The 21,914-nt window shown below is 36.7% G+C and overlaps 2 protein-coding genes across 3 annotated transcripts; both read left to right on the top strand.

Moving 5' to 3' along the window:
- The first annotated feature begins 713 nt into the window (after positions 1-713).
- fndc4b (fibronectin type III domain containing 4b) lies at positions 714-13,648 on the top strand. Of its 2 annotated transcripts, XM_056255963.1 has the most exons (6): positions 719-1,424; positions 4,141-4,256; positions 4,392-4,596; positions 7,362-7,451; positions 8,372-8,508; positions 12,706-13,648. In XM_056255963.1, the coding sequence occupies exons 1-6, from the start codon at positions 1,352-1,354 to the stop codon at positions 12,745-12,747; spliced, it is 663 nt and encodes a 220-aa protein (XP_056111938.1). In that variant the 5' UTR covers positions 719-1,351; the 3' UTR covers positions 12,748-13,648. The 2 variants fall into 2 exon arrangements, with proteins under 2 accessions (XP_056111939.1, XP_056111938.1); XM_056255964.1 differs by lacking the exon at positions 7,362-7,451 and having other exon boundaries at positions 714-1,424.
- A 694-nt stretch (positions 13,649-14,342) lies between these two features.
- On the top strand, positions 14,343-21,186 carry LOC130088948 (zinc finger protein 513). The gene is made up of 4 exons (XM_056255966.1): positions 14,343-15,001; positions 16,447-16,575; positions 18,026-18,739; positions 20,097-21,186. The coding sequence occupies exons 1-4, from the start codon at positions 14,962-14,964 to the stop codon at positions 20,858-20,860; spliced, it is 1,647 nt and encodes a 548-aa protein (XP_056111941.1). The 5' UTR covers positions 14,343-14,961; the 3' UTR covers positions 20,861-21,186.
- Positions 21,187-21,914: the final 728 nt, after the last annotated feature.

Here is a 21,914-nt window from a genome sequence, read left to right on the forward strand (position 1 = left end):
TTTATTAATCTTTGTTAATGTTAGTTAATAAAAATCCAGCTGTTCATTGTTTGTTCATGTTCACAGTGCATTAACTAATGTTAACAAATACAACCTTTGATTTTAAGTATTAGTAAATGTTGAAATTAATATTGACTAAGATTAATAAATGCTGTAGATGTATTTTTCATAGGTTATGCAACTAAGGTAGTTAACTAATGTTGACTATGAACCTTATTGTAAGGTGTTACCGAATATGTTGTTGGGTGTTGGTTTAAAAACAAATACCTTTTTCTGTCAAACACAAAATCTGAGATTTGGCAAATTACTGTGGATTGTCACTAATTTTGACCAACTGAGTCATGTTTAATTAGAATTCATTTGCATAATTTCCCAAGCCCAGCAGAGGGAATCATCTAAATACAGCCATTTTTATTTTATTCATATTATTCTATCTCTGTAATTCTTGTGTATCCATAATATAATAACACAATATTGCAGTACTATTCCATTACTGATCTATTCCATTCTGTAATCACAAACAAACACTATTCTTTTCTCACATCTGATGTGAAATATTCAAGTATTTTAAATGGCTTTGTTATTATAGCTTTAGTTTAGACTATATCAAGTCAAAATGTTGCCTCTTCTGTTCTGCTCGCACAGTTCGGTGTTCTATTCCATGAGAGATTCTCCTGATGTTGATGTTTGCCGTGGTCTTTCGATGTGCAAGTTTGAATGGCGTCATAAATCGCGTCTAACGGATCTGGTGAGGGTGTTTTTACTGCATTCATCCCGGTGCAGGTTCGTGCGTCATGCGGCTATAGAAGGGGAATGAGTGACTGCTGAGAATCAATCAGTAACTGGCCACCTGTGGGTCATGTGCCCGCGATGCAGCGCAGATTTATTGGTATTCTTAAAACGTCTTACACGAGCGAGCGCATAAAGTGAGAAAGGCGAACGCGAGCTTTGTGATGGACGCCATGCGCGCTTACGCGTTACATTAGACGCGCAGCGAACATGTAACTGGTGGCGAGGCTGACGATTCTCTAGTCGCGTTGTTAACATCAAAAAGTGTGATTTCTTTAGCTCTTAAATCACTGAAAATAATCGCAAAAGGAAGCGTCTTTCTCGCTCTTTCTCTCCGGCCGACGCGGATTCGGATGGCAACAGATTGAGGTGCGTTGGACATCAGACTGCGTGGATGCTGAAGAAGAAGATGCTGCTGGTTTATTAGATTGTTTATCATCGTCACAGTGTAGCAAAGAGAATGCGTTGTTGATAATCATGTGATGATTGGAGGGATGTTAACTTCAGGTTACTTTTCCTTGGAAATTGGCGTCACTCATCTGGAATAACTCTTGAGGAAGATATGATTCACCTATTCACTTTTATGAGCCTTGTTCTATCTCTGTTTGGATGCCACATCTGCTTTGCAGGGGCGAGTAAGTAAACTTATGTTCCTTCTGTCGAATAAATGTTCCTACAGTTTCATTCATGACTAATAATAAAGATTGAATGCAACGTGCATCTCTCTATAATTGTGCGCTCATGTGTTGATCATCATACAGTCTATAAGCATGCTGTGTTATATAATCCTTTCAGTGTTTTTAATGCAAGCCCTTCCCGAGCCAGCAGAGGAAGACATTAAGGAAATTGCCTTTTACTCTGTTAGTCGTTGTCTTTGATTTAATGGGCCAATAGATACTGAGAGAATGACCTGTGCTAGAACATGTCATCATGGCATTTAAGTGCCAGTGCGATATATGGTTTATGTTCTTAAGGGGAATAACAGTCTTTATGATGCTTTCTTGTATTAAAGATGATTTGACCCATCTATTATTTTTGTTTTTTTAATAGATTGCAGTCATTGAAGAACTCATTTTGCACACCCTTCGATGCACTAAAAGTCTTTTAAAGTGCTTGCCATCCAATGTATACCAAACATCACAGTTCACAGTTAATGGAAAGACTGGCAGCTCTCTCAATGCACTTATTCTTACAAGAAAGCGTATTGTGATTTCTAAGCTGATGTATGTTCATGAAGCATTGACCTTGGCACATTACAATTAGCTTAATTTCTCTTTTCTTGGCAAATAACAAGATAAAAGGATGAGTGCGGATACTGACGCAATGTTTGCTCTCTTGCTGAGCTCTGTGACTGTGTTTGACACTGGCTGAATTGCCTTGCCAGGGTTGCAGTCATGGTCTTATTGGGGACTAAATTATTTACAAGGACGTGATTAGCTCTGAAATGGAAACAGAGATTGGGTTTAGTGTAATGCTCTTATAGTAGGGCTCTATTATGACATTTTGAGCTGTACCATATAACTGTACTAAAGGTTAATTTTCTGTTTGTACTTATGATCAATATGCACTTTATTTTACAGTGTCCTTGTTACATGTTACATGTAGTTTCTATAGTAATTTCGTTAACACTTTATTTTACAGTGTCCTTGTTACATGTTACATGTACTTACCATAGTAATAACAGTAAATTATGCATAATTACTAACCCTCAACCAAATCCTAATCCTAACCTAACCCTAGTAAGTAAATGTAGTTGCTTAATATGACTCAGTACTTAAATATAAAATTACACTGTAACAATGACACCTTAAAATTAAGTGTAACCATAATTTCTATAAATTTACCATAATTACATGCAACCAACCCTAAACCAAACCTAGTCCCTGCTAACCCTATAGTAACTATGTAGTTAATTAATATTACTCAGTACTTAAATGTATAATTACACTGTAACAAGGGCACCTTAAAATAAAGTGAAACCTGCACTTTATTAAGCCTGTAATTTCAAAACTGATAATGTGCATATTCACAAAAAAGCGTTTTTGATGTTAGACATTCTGTTGATTATGAGCAAATTTCTCACTTTTCTTTCTTTTTTCTTTCTTTTTTTTTTTTTGCTCCAGGATGTTACACTAGCAATCTAGCCTGTTTTATTCATAAGGTCATCTCAGTAATTTAATTGTTTTCTATCTACCTCTTGAAGTAATATATGCCAATTTATGCATGAGCTCTGGTTAGAAAGCATACTTATGAAAATAAAGATGTCAATGCCTTTGGATGTGCATCTGGACTTACAGTAATAGAGCTTATGGTTCACAGGGATACAGGTTCAGGTCTGACCTGGGTCATATCCCATGGTAGCTTTTTTATTTCATATACACGAAATTATTGGATATCAGCAAAATGCCAAATGTTTAAAATCTATGTAATATACATGTTTGCAAAGACCAAACGAGTCTTGCTCTTCAACCCATGTCCTGTAATTTTTGGTCTTTTTTGCATTATCTTATCTATACACCTATTAAATTAATGTGCAGGAGTTATTTCTACCTCATCTGAGCATTGCAACATTACTTTTTAGCAACATGTTGTCAGGTTTTGATATTTTTTTACTTTAATAAAAATAGCTCATTTACCACTTGAAGCACAATTTCTAATTGTTCTGACTCTAAGGTATGTTGTATGATTGTCAAGACACGCCATTTTTGTATCGTGCATATAAAGCAGATTTACATGTCGTTATATTGTAGCAGAAGGTCAAATGTGTCACAATGCATTAGTCTTTATCTTCTCTAGATTGTTTGGATTGTTATTTTTATTTTAAGAATATGTTGTTGGGTGTGACACAAACTACTGCATGTCCTTTTTCAGTCAAACACATTTTTCTCCTTGACACATGAAGTCAGAGATTTGGCAAAGCACTGTGGATTGGCAGTAATTTTGACCAACTGAGTCACGCTTATCCCATTAAAGAGAAGAATTAAAATTAGAATTCATTTGCATAATATCCCAGCAGAGTGAATCAGCTGAATACAGAAATGTTGCATATTTATGAACTGCATTATTGTAGTTGTTCATTGAGCCGGTGTCAAGTTGTTCCTTGGATGTCTCGGGGAAGCAGAGACGGGATGAATCTATAAATACTTCTGTACAAAGCGTCTCAAAATCCCTCACAAACATCATCCATTTGCATACAACAGTAACATGTTTAATATAATGTTTTTAAACATGACGGTCATGGAGCCTGAATCTTTTATTGAATATTTCAGCTTAAATTTCAGTTGTATATGTCTGAGTGCATCAGATGGTTGTTCTAAGAAATGATTCATGCTGGTGATTTGTGTTTCACAGACCGCCCTGCTGCACCTGTCAATGTCTCTGTTACACACCTGCGGGCAGATTCGGCCACCGTGTCCTGGAATATTCTGGACGGAGAGACCGTAATTGGCTTTGCCATCTCACAGCAGGTCAAACAAAAGTTATTACAATGAGATTCAGCCCTACGGGCCTTTATTACAATCGAGGGAGTCTGATGTTTCATATCTGCAATAAATATGCCCTCTAATGAATCTTTAAACGTGTGTATGTGCGTTGTGTTTTAGCGCCAGGACGGGTTGATGCAGCGTTTCATTCGTGAGGTGAACACTACCAGTCATGCTTGTATACTTTGGGATCTGGATGAAGACACAGACTATATTATCCAGGTCCAATCCGTCGGACTCTATGGAGAGAGTCTGGCCAGCAAAAAGATTCACTTCAGGACGCTTAAAAAGTCTGAACATTTTCAATCCACCATGATGGATCAAGGTAAACATGTCTGTTAGATCAGCATTAATACAATGTCATTCATTTTATAAAGCACATTTCATGTTGTTTTTTGTTGTTGTTGAGTCACTCAACCAGCACATGTTTCATTGATTTGTATCTGCTAGGTTTTTTTTTTCCATCATTTACACTGAAAAAAAAAAAGGTGTAGGATTTACTTTAAAACAATTTTCACTCAGAAATTGCTAGTAAATTTTACAAATAATACACAAACATGAACGTTTGAAGTAAAAAGATTGAACATTATTTTCTTGTATAGCCTAATCCAATAAGCTTTGTTTTATTTACATCTTTGAAAAATATTGTTTTTATGGTGCATTAGCATATGATGAGCTCAAAGCTCACAGACATACAGAGTTCTGTCATGAACCTCTAGATGAACTCAAGTCATTCTCTACAGGGCACAGCTGATTGGTTCCTGCTGTTTCAGTAGCCAATGAGCTCGCTGCAAGCTTTCAGAAACTCTTCACCTTCCCCAGCTCCACCTGTATAGATCTGCTATACGGCTAATTCATGTACTGTACGCTATATTGTACAACAGCCAGGGATGTAGTGGAGACTAAACGCACGTAAACGCCGTTTACGCACCTCCTAATATTCGGAAATAGCGTTTACCCACCTCCAAAGTGCGTTTATCCACCTCTAAATATCCTGTAGTTCCTCCTAAGACATTTTAAATTAAGCTTATGTCGTTTTAGTTTCATATTGTTCATAATTAGTTTCATAGGTTGTTTAACCTAAGACGAACTCTTTCATATTGCGCTGCATTACTGTCAGTGTTGTTGACTATCGACGGTAAGGTTGCACTGTTGACGCTCGCGCAGCCTCTCGAGCAGAAATCTACACACATGAGTGCAGCACACACACTCTCAGTTAACAACATACTGCCTATAAAAATCTAAATGTGGAGTTTTTATATTTTTAACATAATGTTAAGCAACCTCAATTATTTTTCCTGAACACCATCACGATTGAAAATGTGACATTGTTTTCCTAAAACAGGCTGCTTTTGTTCTGTTTCAGCAGCGAAAATAGTTCCAAACAAAAGTCACAGCAGAACCACGGCGCATGTCACAGGAGCACTCGACCTGTTTTCATTACTGATTTATTCAGCATTTTGAACGAATCGATTGAGTCAAAGATTCAATGACCCATTTATAAACATCTGTCTCATTCTTGAATGAATCAGCCGTTTGAACGAATCGGTTGAATGAATTAGGGTGTACTCACACTAGGCACGGTTGCCATGAACCGGGCCCGAGTACGATTGTCCCCCCTCCCCACTCCCCCTCTGGCCTGCACTCACATAGGGTTTCAGCATTCGTGCCGGAGCACGCTTACGTCATTATGGTGCGTGCGACGGTTTCGGGATAAACAAGAAGAGCGGCGCTCTCTGAACACAATGGAGTCCATCGCTCTGTTTTCTTTGTGGATAATTTTGCGTCGTTTGGTCCACGGTGGTCCACAGCCTGTTGTTAAACAGATGCGTCGCCTTAGTGGCGCGAAAATTTTCACGTAATCGTGCTGCTCGTATGAGGAGGTTTGCAAGGTACCAGCTGAAGTGCAGCAAGGACTTTGCAGCTTTGATTACGGACTGTGTTGGTTTTGGAGCGTCGCAAAACCATGACGTCACGCGTCCTGTTCCGTGCTCCAGCACGGTTAGCGCTCATACTGCATGCGAACCGCGCCCGAGTCCAACTGAACCGCGCTCTGGCCCACCTCTTCCAAGCGTGCCAGGGCCGGCTAATCGAGCTGCGCCCGGGCACGGTTCGGAGCACTCACACTAGTCAAACGAACCGCGCTTTGGTGGTCAAACGCACTCGGGCACGGTTCAAACTGGCTAGTGTGAGTACACCCTTAATCAATGACTCACTCATTAAGACGGTCACCTGCCGCCACCTACTGGTGGTTTAGTGTTAAATGTTTAAAAGTAGTATCATTCTTTCCAACGTTTCTTATATAAATTTAAATCAATTTCATAACATTATTTTATGCAATTGTAATTTTTCAGTGTAAATGATTTAATTTGATCAGCCCCTAGGGTAACAGCCGTATGGTGTCTTATTATTCGAAATAATTGAATTTATTAATCAAATTTAGGAATTTAAAATGAAAGATGAAGCATACATTTGGGGGGGGGGGGGGGGGGGGGAATGCCCTTTAAAGGTGCAGATATTACATATGGTGATTTAAATGTCAAAGCTGATTGAACACTGATGACAATATTGTTTCAGAATAAATTAACACACACAAAATAAAAATTCCGGACGAGCAACTTTTTTACTCGGACAAGTGAATGACAGATTTACTTGTCCAAAGGACAAGCGTATGAAAAGGCTTAATGTCGAGCCCTCCCTATATAGCAATCTCATCAGGATACACATACACCGGTAGGCAGTGGCCCACCTTACCTGGTGACCACGTCGTGGTCCACCAGAATTTATAGTTTGCCCACCTCTTTTTTTTACCACTACACCTCTGACAACAGCAGCATGTCTTACTTACTCACAGGAGTGTGTTGAGTGTGTATTGGCAGTAGCAAGTCCCGTACATTAATCCTTTTTACTCAACATTGTCATCTTATCCATAAGCATGCCCAGAGTTGCCATGATTGAAATGAACTAAAAGCCACAAAACGTTCTAATTTATTGAGTTTGTTAGTAAATAACATCATCATTAATTCTGACATTTCTTCAATGATCTCTTTCATCCTCTAACATGTGTTGTTGTCTTGTTTACCTGATCAGATGACCCTGCGGTTGAGGGTTTAGACATTTCCAGACACCTTCAGACTGGAGAGATACTGATCATAATGACTGTACTACTAATGTGGGCAGGTAAATGACATTGTCTTGGATTGAATTAAACATATTCATTATAAACAAGTAAAAAAAAAAATTCTGGTTGCAATGATATTCGTGATATTGTTTACCAAAGGAAATAATTTGACTTTTCCCTCCATTTAACCCTGTAAAGCCTGATTTGATACATCAGGCTTTTATGGCTCATATACGGTAGTATGATATACAAGAATATGGAGCTCATCTCAATATTGTTCAGGGGCTCAAACTGAGCAAAAATGTGCAATTTAGTGCAGTTCCTGATATTTATATGACCAAAAAGTAAGATTAAATTCTGATAGCTTGTAATGTAAATCAATGAGATCTTTATAACAGTATAGCAGACTACTTACATAAATGCATATAAATATCAGTTGTCACTTTATATCTGCCAATAATATGTCTTAGTAACATGACATTTAAATGCTTAGTTTATAATCATAGTAGTTTTTATTGCACAAGTAACTGTTCCTCAAAAGCTGGATTTATCACATTTGATACTCACATTTTAAGATTATTTTAAAAAAAAAAATGATAATCAAGTAATCAAGCCTGCGTGTTCACTTTGAAATAATACTTACAATATAAATGTTATTCTTATGTTTACTTTATGAAAATCAGCAAAGTTTTGATCATGTTTATGATTTCGAGGCCTTGGAGATTTTCATATCAAATATGAAACAATAGGCTTTACAGGGTGGTATCAATATACTGTAACAATATTTTAACTTTCTCTGTTCTGCATTTCAAATATTTCCCTAAGTATTGCTTTGTTGTTGTTTTTTTACAGTGACCTTAAGAAAACTTTTGTCCTTTCAAACTCAATTGTGATATCCAGATGGAAGATAGTGTTTTGTTTTAATTAAACGTATCAGATCTGCGTCCCCGTAATCAAACTGATCTCTGTCTTGCTGCAGCTGTGATTGTGCTCTTCTGTAAGCAGTATGATATCATCAAAGACAACGATTCCAACAACCACAGTAAAGAGAAAAGCAAGCCGCTGTCTGGCCAAAGTACCCCAGAGTACCATAACGGAGGCCTGCTGGGCAGCAAGGTGAGACCTTCACCACTGACCAACACCGTGGCTTTCACTGTGGTCAGTGTTGCCAGGGTCGCGGCTTTCCCGCACAATTGGGTTATTTCGAAAATGCAGTCACGGGAAATGTACCGCGTACTTGTATAATGTTTATCTGTAGACAAAGACAAATGAAAATACATTCTTTAATTGAAAGTGTGTTGATCCTTGGAATGAATACCTGGCAACCTAAAGATTTATTAATCTTCGTTAATAAAAAATACAGCTGTTCACTGTTTGTTCACGTTAGTTCACAGTGCATTAACTAATGTTAACAAATACAACCTTTGATTTTAATGACGTATTAGGAAATGTTGAAATTAATATTAACTAAGATTAATAAATGCGGAAGAAGTAATATTCGTTCTTAGTTCACGTTAACTAATGTTAACCAGTGAGCTTTATTGTAAAGTGTTACCACGTGCTTTAAGGCAAAGACTATCTTATAGACATAGCATTTTAATCTGCTAAATGCGACTATAAGGCAAAAAGGAATGAATAAATTATGAACATCATGATTTTCTGTAAAGCTGCTTTGAGACGATGTGTATTGTGAAAAGAGCTATATAAATAGCCCAAATTGGACTTGAACTGACTTTTATGGATGGCTATGTCATTCATATTTATAGCTTGCATTTTAAACAATTTATCATGCCAAGTGCTGAAAATTACAATCAAAGACAGAGTAAAAGAAGAATTAACAGTAGCAAAGTTTAAAAAAGTAAGTTACTGATGAGGGATAAAATACAGATTAAATCATTAAATAAGCACAAATACATATAAACATGTATGGCTAAAATCATTTAAACCATAGAATAAACAAAATCAAAACGTTTATCAAGGACCTTAATGGGAATCCCGCAGCTTTCAACTGTGATTGGACGGGGGGTAATATTGGGCTGGTTTTCATTCCTTTTGGGCGGGGTTTGAGTCGGCTTTGGGCTGGAAATTTTTCTGGGACCTGGCAACCCTGACTGTTGTTTCCAATGGAATACTGCATTATCTACACCAGTCATTCCCAACATCGGGTGCGTGTACCCTAGGTGGGGTACGTGTGCAGGTTCCAGGGGGTACGCGATTTAGACTTTGCTTGGTTTGTTCTGCATTGGCAGAATAGGCATATGCCAGGAACATCGTCAATCGCACCAACATCACCTCAGCCTGGCGCATTAGTCGCTGCAAATGTGTCCATTTACAACGTGATTTTGCAGCGTTGAGTATTGTAGCCAATTACTGGCATGTCTGTTAAAAATTTATGTCCAATCAGAAGTGTTTAAGTTACTAGTTGTGAGAATCCGCCTAATATTCCTCAAAACACTGAATGAGTTTCTGTTTAGTGCCAGTTTAAGTTCTACATGCTGACGAACCTGACCCATTATAACAAACGAAGCGTAAATGCATCGTGAATTAGACATTTATTGTCCACAAATCAGTGAGCTTGCGCTAAACTGACTTACACAGTTTGTGTAATTCACTGGCAATTTATTACCAGTCAATTTAAGAACAGTTATTGGAGACTTTTTTATGAGACTTTGTGAGGCTACTTCAGTACAAAAAGTGACAAACTTTGATAAAACAAATTTTTTTTTGTCTAAATTTATAATGTCTAAATATAAATGTAAAAGCAAAACGAGGAAAAAAAAACAATATTAGGGAATGGAAATAAGTCTTCCTCTGTCGCCATCTACTGGTTATAGTGGTAATTCCATGTCTTTTTTATTTTTAAATAAGTGTTTGTTTTCCATCAAATGTTGTATTTAAAATATTAAAAATTAAAATGTGTATTTTGTCCAGTCTTTTTTACCCACAACATTGATTTGTTGGTTTAGTGTCAATGAAGGGGGCCTTATTGATGGGGTTGTGGGGGTACTTAAAGATCGAGTTTTTAATGTTGTTTATATGTCTATGTGGTGTTTTTAATATGCAGTCAGACAAACCATGTGCAAATTCATAAGTCAACACCATTGCTGAGTATTTTCTCTTTAAAACTGCAGTGAACCAAAGACAGACTCAAAAATGCGGTTTGAAATCGCTGGTGTTTCTGACGTCACAAACTTGTAACCAATCACGTCAACGTGCCGGCGGGCTTTAGCATATCATTAACTATGCTGTGAAGCAGGAGAGGCTCAAAAGAACCCAGGTTATACTGGTGTATTTAGCTACACATTATTAGCTGTTTGATAATGTCAAGCAAAAGGCTAATCATATTATTACCGTTAAGTGTCCGACGTTGTACCATTGTGCAGTGTTTACCTCAGTGAGTGGAGGCGGGGCTAATTAGCATATTCATGGCTCCGCGGATAGTAAATGAGCAAGAGTGTAGTTACATTGAAGCTATTATTACAGGGAAAAAAAACTTTAAAAATGTAATTTGGGTGATCAACTATTAATTTCAAGGGATAAAAGTATTGAATACAGAGCAAACTATAAACTATAGAGTTCTTCAGTCACTGTAATTTACAAATTATTGTTTAATTAGCTTGTAAAGAGTTAGATCATGTTCTTTTATGCTTTGTATAACCCTAACTGATGTTTAATGTATTTGTAAAAATTTTAAGGAACACTTTATATTACATGTAATGTAATTAATGTCCAAGAAAGGATGGTTTAAATCACTTAATTAATGACATTTTCTGATTTTCTGTGACCTAATCTAAAGTGAGAAAGTTATATTTACTCATAATAACCATTAACAGCCTTTACTACTGGATTAAAAAACTGTACATCACATACGTTGTTAACAAAGCATTTAAAAAACAACTCTTTACATATGAGCTAATTAAACAATATTTATCCTATCCATATAGTTGCTATATTATAAACAAAGACTATAATTAACTATAAACTAATGGTTTGCAAATGATTTGTAAGTACTTTATTACTGTATACCTATTATAAAGTGTTAAAAAAATATGCATTCAGCAAATATTAATCAAATAAAATTATTTAGCATTTTTAAATTCAGTTTTATGTAAATACTGTATGTCTGAACTCTTTAGTCTGATCAAGTCATGCAGAGATGTTAAAAATCACACCTTAAATTACTCTCGATTGACTCATCACATTGGAATACTGTAAGGTTAAATAAGGAAGTCTATAATAATATTGTGATATTCATTGTCATTGTCCATAAGTACACAACATAAAATATTTGATTCTCTCAAAACACACGGCTACTTTCCAAAGGACGTCAATGTAGAAACATGCTATAACTGTATGTTTGAATATTGCATGTTTCATTGTGGTATAAAGTACTCTACACTGCATAATTTGACGATGTCATACAGGTATTTCATATGCAGAAAATTTGGTAACACTTTACAATAAGGTCCCATTAGTTAACAATAGGTCATGGGCGTATAGCTTGACATCTGGGCTTTTGCTTTGGTCATTCACCATTTTTATCACATTTGAGCTTTTCTACATAGCTTATATATGGTCAAATTTAAGTTGTTTTAACCAGATGCATCACTTGTACATTACTTGTAAGGGCTATGTATATATATAAATTATTTTTATTCTTTATTAAGCAAATAAAGGAGTGAAAAATTACTCACCCTCTGCTTTAAAACAGACATCCGTTTGGCTGTTATCTTCCAAAATGCAGATTAATCACAGCATAACTGTTATTAAATTATTTTTTGAAAAAACAACCACTTAAAAAGACATACAATATATGCATATTTACTATCAAGTTGAAAATATATATTTGTAAAACTATATCGTAGTATCTTCCAGTCGCAACTCGCAAGCTACGCTCATGCATTAGGTATGCATTAACTAACCTTATCAATACAGTTTGTATACAGTACATTTGCTACAGTATGTATTAATCTTATAGCAGAAGTTATAGCATAAATACAAAAATGCATTCATTGTTAGTTCATGTCAGCTCAGGTCAATTATGAATATTAACAGATACAACTTTTAATTTGAATAATGTATTAGTAAATGTTGAAATTAACCTTGACTAAAATTGTTAAAAGCTTTAGAAATATTTGAATTGTCAGTTTATTGTCAACAAATGTAACCTTATTGTAAAGTGTTATGGAAAATGCACATGAATGCTGTAAAAATAGAAGTATAGCAGTTCAACCATAAAGATATTCAATCTTGCCTCAGTGTTTTATTGATTTCTTTTTCTTCTAATCTCTGACCATTTTGACTCTTTTGTAGTTCCAAAGGACGTCATCCTCCCTTAGCATCATCAAGGTTTAACCAAGGCATCATCAGGAACCCTGGTCTGTCATCAGACCCGTCAGCGGACATCAGCTCATCTTCTGATATTCAAGACGAGCATTAAAGGCAATATTAAAGTAAACCTCTCAGCTCCCTCAGCCAAATCGGGAATTGTAAGGTAGTGTACGGGTATTCAGTATACTCCAATAAAGAACAATGTCCTGGACAATGAGCATACCTCTTTACCCATTACATAAACTATAATCACAGGAGGAGCTATTGGTGCTATGAATATGATTGTGGAGTTCAAACACTGGCAGCCAGACATACAGCGGTTTAGAGGTGTGTATATGGATTTGTTGCGTGAATGTGTTTCATTGAAAGAGGATGAACAATAATAATAAATGTGGCATTTCTTATTGATACATGTAAATTATTACAATAAATTCATCGTCAGCCACAAAAGTGGCCTTATATTATGCATTAATAATTTCTAACCACAGTGAACTGTATATCAATGGCTTGTTTGTGCTTTAATGAAGTATTAGCACTGTGTTATTAAATGTTTCAGACCCTCGTAGAGTTGATTGTTCAACAGAGGGGTTTACATAAGAACCAGTCCACCTGTGTTTATAGAAATGGTTTGGTGTGTGGCATTTCTATACCAAACTAGTAACGTTTCTATTAGTAGAATATGCATATGTCTACCCTGATATTGTAATGTGTTAAAAAAAAAACTCTTTTTTTTCTTCTTTGTTCACTAAGTGAGAAGTTTTGATGAAGTTATATACAGTAAATTAGCTACACATCGCTGTAGTTTTGGGCAATAGATAAAGAATGTAGTTTAAATACTGTATTTCACTGCAAAGGTTAGAAGAGAAGTTTATTAATATTCTTATTCTCAATCCTACTTTCCAATAAACGGAAAATGGAAAAACCATGAGTTTTGTCTGTTGGTTCTTATAGAGGCGGACATTTCACATTATATTAAATCATATATATATATATATATATATATATATATATATATATATATATATACGAAGTATATATAGGCATACAGATAGATAGATAGAATATACATATATTTAGTATATTATATTCTAATATTTATTAATATTAGCTAGTATTTAAAATTGTAACTACAATATTAATTATATTTCTGACAGATAGATAGATAGATAGATAGTGGATAGATAGATAGATAGATAGATAGATAGATAGATAGATAGATAGATAGATAGATAGATAGATAGATAGATAGATAGATAGATAGATAGGCAGGCCTTCTGTAGATAAATAGATAGATAGATAGATAGATAGATAGATAGATAGATAGATAGATAGATAGATAGATAGATAGATAGATAGATAGATAGATAGATAGATAGATAGATAGATAGATAGATAGGCAGGCCTTCTGTAGATAGATAGATAGATAGATAGATAGATAGATAGATAGATAGATAGATAGATAGATAGATAGATAGATAGATAGATAGATAGATAGATAGATAGATAGATAGATAGATAGATAGATAGATAGATAGACAGACAGATAGCGCTGCTGTACTCTGGTCTTCCAGTAGATGCCGCGGTTTCTCTGTTTCACACTGAACTCTTTCAATCACTTCCTGTGCTGCACATTCCCATCACAACACCAGCAGCAGCAATGAAACTTGCACACTTTCACTTCTTCAACTCATGGAGACAGTTCACAGGGATAACAGTTGACGTGGACGAATAATTCCTCATGGAGAGACGTTGATGTTCCCGCTGCTGGCTGTCCAGTGGTTATAAACACTGGACTTTTATTGTATGTTCTCTTTTTGGGCTAGCTAGTCATGCTAGTTAGCATTCGACTGGTATCAGGATAAACACAAATTACATCCAAAATATCCAAATTTTTTCATCGATGTGGATTAAAATCAGGCTACAGACGTCAGCCTTGCGATGTGAGGGTCATATAATCGTAAATTACAGTGTTTCTACTGTCCTGTCTGTGTATTATGTATGTAGTTTAATTTTAGCTCAAGCTAACATAAATAATAACAAGAGTTTCAGTTGTTTGGCTGTTTGAATATGATTTTTGGGGATACATACGTGATAAAACGTGTTTAATTCGGGGTTTATGAGGGAATTGAGGAACTCTTTGTTCGGGGGAGGAAGAGAAAAATGAGGAAGAGGAAGGTGATGGTGATGAAGACCAGCTCAACAGGGAACTGCTGATTATTAACAGACACATTAAGAAAAATGCCCAGAAGAAAACAGTCCAACCCACAGCCTGTCAAATGTAAGTCTGGACTTCTATCTCACTTGATTTCACCTTAATTCACAGTTTGACTATATTTTTCTGTTATTTCTTGAAAATAATGCCTGATTTTCATTTATTTTACTGTTGAAATCAGTGTGATTGTGATTATTTCTGTTGATAATAATCAACAAGAGCATAAAAATGTTTTGTGTGTATTTATATTTCTTTGAAACTATAACTATTCACATGGCCAACCATGACTTAGTCTACAATAAATTGACTATTTGACCATAATGCTTTGTAATCTCATAATGTAGGTTTCATTACATTATAATTGTAATTTTCTAATATTGACGCACATTTAGACTTAATAGCCTAATGTAATGTCAGATCAGAATGTGTTTATGAAACACTTTTGTTGTAGATATGTTTTGTCATTGAGTCGCATGTCCTTGCTTTCTATATTTATTTATTTTACTCTGGTTTGCCTTTTTGTCCACTGTACTTTCGCTCTTGTTAACTTGCTTTTTCAGTACTTTCTGTTGAAATAGCCTAAGTGTTCATTTTCATTTCTTTCTAAATGAATATACACAAGTTTAACCTTGAGCACGTCTTTCCTTTTGCTGTGTCCGTTAAGAAAACCCAGCTCTTTTTAGTTCCTCTCGAGCTTTAAATGAGATGCCTTGACTGAGTGAGCAGAATCCAGCCTATTTCCAAAAGCTCTTGTTTATTAATGGTTTACGTGTCTTTAAGAATCAGCCAAGCTCGGTTCTATCTCGGTGAAAACATATCGGCTTCCCCTTCTTCTGTCGTCATTCTTTCCTTACTCCGTTTCTTCTGGACAGACCCCCTGTTCCTGCTGCGGGACTCGGGCTTGACCCATCTCTGACCCGTTCCCTCTGTTTATCTAGTGTCTCTTCACTGTTCCTTCCTCCTTTATTCATTTCTATCATATTTTTTCCTCTATCCAGAGCTAGTGTTGTTAACCATCAGTCTTGACACTCTTATCATTGGCTGATCCCCTTTAATATGACTGAAAATAATTATCAGACAAACGCATCTGAGATGTCCCCTAGAATGCTATATTTATAGTTAGTCAGATTTTTATTTAAATTCAGTGTGCAAGTGCCAATGCCGAAATCAAAAGATGGCCGAATAAAAACTGCTGCTAAATGACGTACAATATAATGGTATTATACACAACATTTACTCTGAAAGTCTGAAAAATCCACTAAAACTTTAAGGAACCAAATGTGTGCCATGCATTGACACTTTGCTAGTAGATTTAGTGGACTATGACACAGGAGTCATCCAAGTGGACATGGTTATTTTCCCAATACTGAGAATCTCAAAATGAATACTTTCTTTTTAGTTTCATGTTTAAGAGTGATGTGATTATCAGATTGATTCCAGCATGGTAAAGACGTAGGCTATAACTGTATTTTGGCACAGGCTGTGATGGTGTACTGTTTTTTTTTTTGCAGTGGGAGCTGAAGATGGTGCAGCGGTTTGCAATCAGGAAAACCTCGTCCTGGAGAGTGACTTCCTCCTCGGACAGGAGCTCGGCTTTGGAGAAAATGACTACAGGATTGTTGGTTTTGAGAGGGACTCAGGTCAGTGACGTACATGAATTATTTGAATTCAGCTTAAATTACAGTATTTTGCTGTTCTATTCCATAGTTCAGCCAAGCATTTGCCAGATTAAAGGGTTAGTTCACCCAAAAATGTAAATTGTCATCATTTACTCACCCTCAATTTGTTCCAAACCTGAATGAATTTCTTTCTTCTGCTGAACACGAAGATATTTTGAAGAATGTCGGTAACCAAACAGTTGATGGACCTCCATCAATGGGGTCTTTCAACTGTTTGATTACCGTCATTCTTCAAAATATCTTCTTTCAAATCTGTGTTGGCACTGCTGACCCAGAGAGAGCAGTTATTATCATGTATGGGTATGAAACAGCTTCACAAGCAGTCTTTTAAAACACACATTGTTATTTCTGTGTTACAAATATTCATATTATCACAGAAGTACTGGTATAAAAGTTTATAGTTCAGATAAAAGCACGGATAGCGATCTAAATAGAGCAAATCAACTTTTGAAATTAACTTGGCGCTTCAAATAACGATTACATATACCGTTGAAAACATGTATTTGTCATTGAATCATTTATTCAAGAGATTCGTTCAAAAACGCTGATTCATCCAGTAATGAAACAAGTGAAGAGTCATTGAATCATTCTTTCTTAACGCTGTTATGAATTCAGATTAATTAAGCTTTTCAAATAGACTGCAGCAATTAACATTTTATCAGAACCTCTAGTAAATTACATGTTATTTTGTTTAGTTGTCTGTTCAGAATCGTATTTGATGATCTGTATTTGAAAAAACAAAACAAAAGCAGCTCTACTGTAATTTTGTTATGAATAAACACCTCATAAAATGAATTATTGCAGCTTATAGTTCATCTCAGGTCATCTATATACTAGTGTTCTGTATTTTGCTATACTATTCTATACTTTATTCCAAACTAAATTGTAAAAATGTTTTTATTATTATTATTAAATAATTAATTTAATATTTTATTATTATTACATTATATTTAGTGCTGGGCAACGATTAATCGCATCCAAAATAAAGGTTTGTGTTTACATAATATATGTGTGTGTACTGTGTATAATTATTTTGTATATATAAATACACACACATGCATGTATATATATTTAAGAAATATTTGCTTGTATATACTATATATTTATACATAATTTATATTATATATAAATATTTTATATATAAATTTTTTTTTCTTAAATATATACATGCATGTGAGCATATTTATATATACAAAATAATTATACACAGTACACACACATGTATTATGTTAACACAAACTTTTATTTTGGATGCGATTAATCGTTGCCCAGCACTAATTATGTTATATTATTAATATATCTTTTAAAGCATGAAACCTTTGATATGTTTTGCCTCAACTTCCCATGTAAAGAAAACACTTTTAAAACAGAAAAGCACTGCATAACACAGCATCTTGTGATCTCCCGACAGACTCCGTCACTGCTGACATGGGAATGCCGGTGTACGGCTTCAGCGATGAGGACTGCTCCAGCTACAACCGTCTCGGCATCGAGAGCGACTTCGAGGACCCGCGAGACACGGAGAGCGAGCGGGAGGAGATGGGCCCCGACGCCACGTTCACACCGTACCTCTCCTGCAGGCAGTGCGGGCAGCTGCTCGCCGACCCCCTGAGCGGGACGCTGGACCTCGCCCTGCACTGCCTCCAGTGCGGAGCCGAGGGGGGAGACGCCGACCGCCAGGACAGGCCGTTAGAGGAGGCCCACCCGGCCCACAGCGCGCAGGGGAGGATCCACCGGGGCAGATCCACGGCCGATGAAAGCGCGAGTAAAACATACGCGTGCAAACTGTGCAGTTTCAGCTCCCGTTACTCTAATCACTTGAAGCGGCACATGAAAACACACAACGGGGAGAAGCCGTACCAGTGCCAGCACTGCTCGTACGCCTCCGCCCAGCTGGTGAACCTGCAGAGACACGTGCGCACACACACGGGCGAGAAGCCGTACAAATGCGAGTTCTGCACGTTCGCGTGCAACTCTCTGGGCAACCTGAAGAGACACCAGCGCATGCACACGCAGGAGAAAGAGCTCAACTGCGGCGAGTGCGAGTTCCGTGGGAACAACAGCCACTCTTTAAAGAAACACATGATGAGCCACAAGGAGGACAAATCTACAGCCTTAACGGAAGGTATTTGTTTAATCCACCACGTTGTTTTTACTTCTGAATGCTCCTGCTGTTATTGTGAATGATTCGTCAGTGCACACGTTAGGGCTGCATGAATAATCGAAGTAAAACCGAAATTGTGATAACAATTTTCACCTGAGATTTGAAGCCAAATTACAGGGGAGTAAAAATGACTTTAAAAAGATGGCAGCATCATTATTTTATTTGTATATGGAGATTGGTAGGTAGGTAAAATCTGTTTACTTTAGCAATCTTTGTCGCATTATATGCCAACGGTGACAGTTCAAAAATGGGGAAAAGCACTTCTAAGATTTAAATAAATCTGAATACCCCCCGTCCTCCACAAAATAGTGGATACATTTAATATTTTGGCTTTCATCACTATTTATGTTTGTCTTTCTTCAGAAAAAATATTAACAAAATTAAACATTTAAAATATATGATAATAATAATGTTATGTTTGAGTTTAATATTATTTTTAATATTTATTGATATACAATCACATACTTTAAGAGACAAATTTTGCAGCCCTATAAACAAGCACTGCAAACCTGGAGCTTTTTTTAAATCATCTTTTAAAATGACAATTTTTATTTTATCAGAAAATTTGCTCTTACCCAAATTTGAGTTCGAGTCCCAGCTTTTGGTCCTTTCCTGATCCTGTTCCCCTCTCACTTTTACTGACCTTTTATAATACATGTATAAATGCCAAAAATATAACAAAATACTATAATAATGTTAAATAAGGACAGACGTGAACAAAAAGCGTTAGCACTGGCATATGTGGAGATTCTCTGGAGGATGAAACGGACTCTCAGTCCCGGTTCAAAACCTACACAAAAGTGTGTTCCAGGAAGCAGAACAGATCCCCACAATCCACTGCAAACTCATGTTCAGATCTGATTTGAAACACACTTTTCCTGTCAATTCCTGATAGATCAAAAGATCAAAATATTTTTTCTTATTTCCCTCACAGATGTGTCATATTACAGAAGTAAAATGGGTTATGAATGCCATTTCTTGTTAACTCCAACTACTCATTTATTTGCCTTTATTCGATCAGCAGTACGTAACAGGAATACAGATTCCTTGAGGAAACATCTCTGCTAGTCTGACAGCTTTTGAGTGTTTCAAAGTGAACAAAGAAGCACCTGTTCCCTCCAAAACGGCAGGTTTCTTGCTGGTGTATTTCCACTTGCTTACGATACTTTGCACTTTGAGCACTTCATGCTGCAAGATAAAAGAGGAAGTGGAGTGTGAAGTAAAGGGAAGTAGAAAGTGTTGGGTTCCTAAAACTGGGTTCGCTCAAAAGAGGAAAATAGCCCTTCAGCTTTTTTGTTTGTTTTTCCTTGTCTTTCAGAGTCGGTGGTGTCTGACCTCACTCTGCACATCAGCAACGACTCCGACTTCCTCCAAAGCTACGACACCCTACGAACGGACCGCCATCCTCCCGCCCTGCTGCACACCGAGAGTTTGGCCAAAGAGTCGGACCCTCTTCCCGAGCTGCTATTCCCCTTCACGTGTCGCGTGTGCGGCGCGGTGCTAGAGGACGAGGAGGGCGCGACGGCGCAGATCTGCAGCAAATGCACATTAGACATGTTGTCCAAAAGCTCGCCCGCCAGCCCGGAGAAAGACGACAAGCTGTACTCGTGCACGTCGTGTCCGTTCGTCACACAGTACCCCAACCATCTCGCCCGCCACATGAAGACTCACAGCGGCGAGAAGCCGTACAAGTGCCCGCAGTGCAACTACGCGTCCGCCCACTTCGACAACCTCAAGCGGCACCACCGCGTACACACGGGCGAGAAGCCGTACAAATGCCACGCGTGCGACTACGCCTGCGGGAACTTGGCCAATCTCAAACGGCACGAGCGCATCCATTCGGGCGCCAAGCCGTTCCAGTGCAGCGTGTGCAGTTACAGCTGCAACCAGAGCATGAACCTGAAACGCCACATGCTGCGGCACACCGGCGAGAAGCCCTTTAAATGCCAGGAGTGCGGCTACACCACAGGACACTGGGACAATTACAAACGCCACCAGAAGAAGCACGGCCACTCCGCCGAAGGGTGGCTCAAGATGCAGCTACCGGAGAAAGAGGATGAGGACGAGGAAGGAGAAATGTAGCGGGATCTCTCTGTTGATGTCTAACCCCAGTTGCCTTATTTTTATCAGAGGAATCCGTGCGGTAACGCCGCGTCGCGACATGGCCGGTTTGATGTTTTTTGTTGTTGTTGTTTTTCACATGGAATTTGATTGTATTTTGTATTTGGTCCAACTGTTTACAGCAGCTGATCACAGAACCACGGGTTTGTTCTTTAAGACCGTCATCTCAAACTCAAAGGGCACATTTATGCACCACTGGGAGAATTTCACAAAAACAACAAAAGGACAAATAAGAAGTCATATTTTGGTAACACTTTACAATAAGGTCTCCATTTGTTTACATTAGTTAATGCATTATGAACTAACTCTACAAACAATATGTTTTTACAACATCTATTAACCTTTGTTGATGTTAGTTAATAAAAATATAATGTTCATGTGCATTAACTAATGTTAACAGATACCACTTTTGCGTATGCTGTATAAGTATTGTTTATCTTTAGTTTGTTTACTAATGTAATTAACTAATGTTAACAAATGAAACCTTATTGTAAAGTGTTACCCATATTTTGCATAAAGAAAATGAGGCCTGTTTCTTAGGACCATTACGATTTTTTTGCATTGTGAAAATATATTTTAGACTATTTGTTTATTATTATTTACATTTATTACATTTTTTAAATTTTTTTTTGTAATTTATTGTTTTTTTTGTAGTTACTGTAATGCAGTAAAAAAAAGAATTTAAAAATAAATTGGTGTAAATTTCAGCACAGCATAACATAGTTTTTTTCACATTACAGTAATGAGAAAGATTTTGTTTGTTTGCTGTCATGAAAATGTCAAAATGCAAAAAAATAAATCCTAAAACCAAACATTTTGTTTTATGCAAAATATAACTTCTTAATTTTTTCTTTTGAATTTGGGATCAAATATATTCTTGATGCGTTTTGTGAGATTCACTACAGAGCTCCTAAAGGGACATAATGAAAGAAAGAAATATGAGATGGGAGGGAAACTTATATTTCTATTCTTTTGCGTTGTCTTGCAAATGCTTTGCTTTCGCCCTGCAAAAATG

The sequence above is a fragment of the Rhinichthys klamathensis genome, unplaced genomic scaffold (genome assembly GCF_029890125.1).
Source record: "Rhinichthys klamathensis goyatoka isolate OS25496 unplaced genomic scaffold, OSU_Roscu_1.1 h1tg000123l_1, whole genome shotgun sequence".
Classification (NCBI taxonomy): domain Eukaryota; kingdom Metazoa; phylum Chordata; class Actinopteri; order Cypriniformes; family Leuciscidae; genus Rhinichthys; species Rhinichthys klamathensis.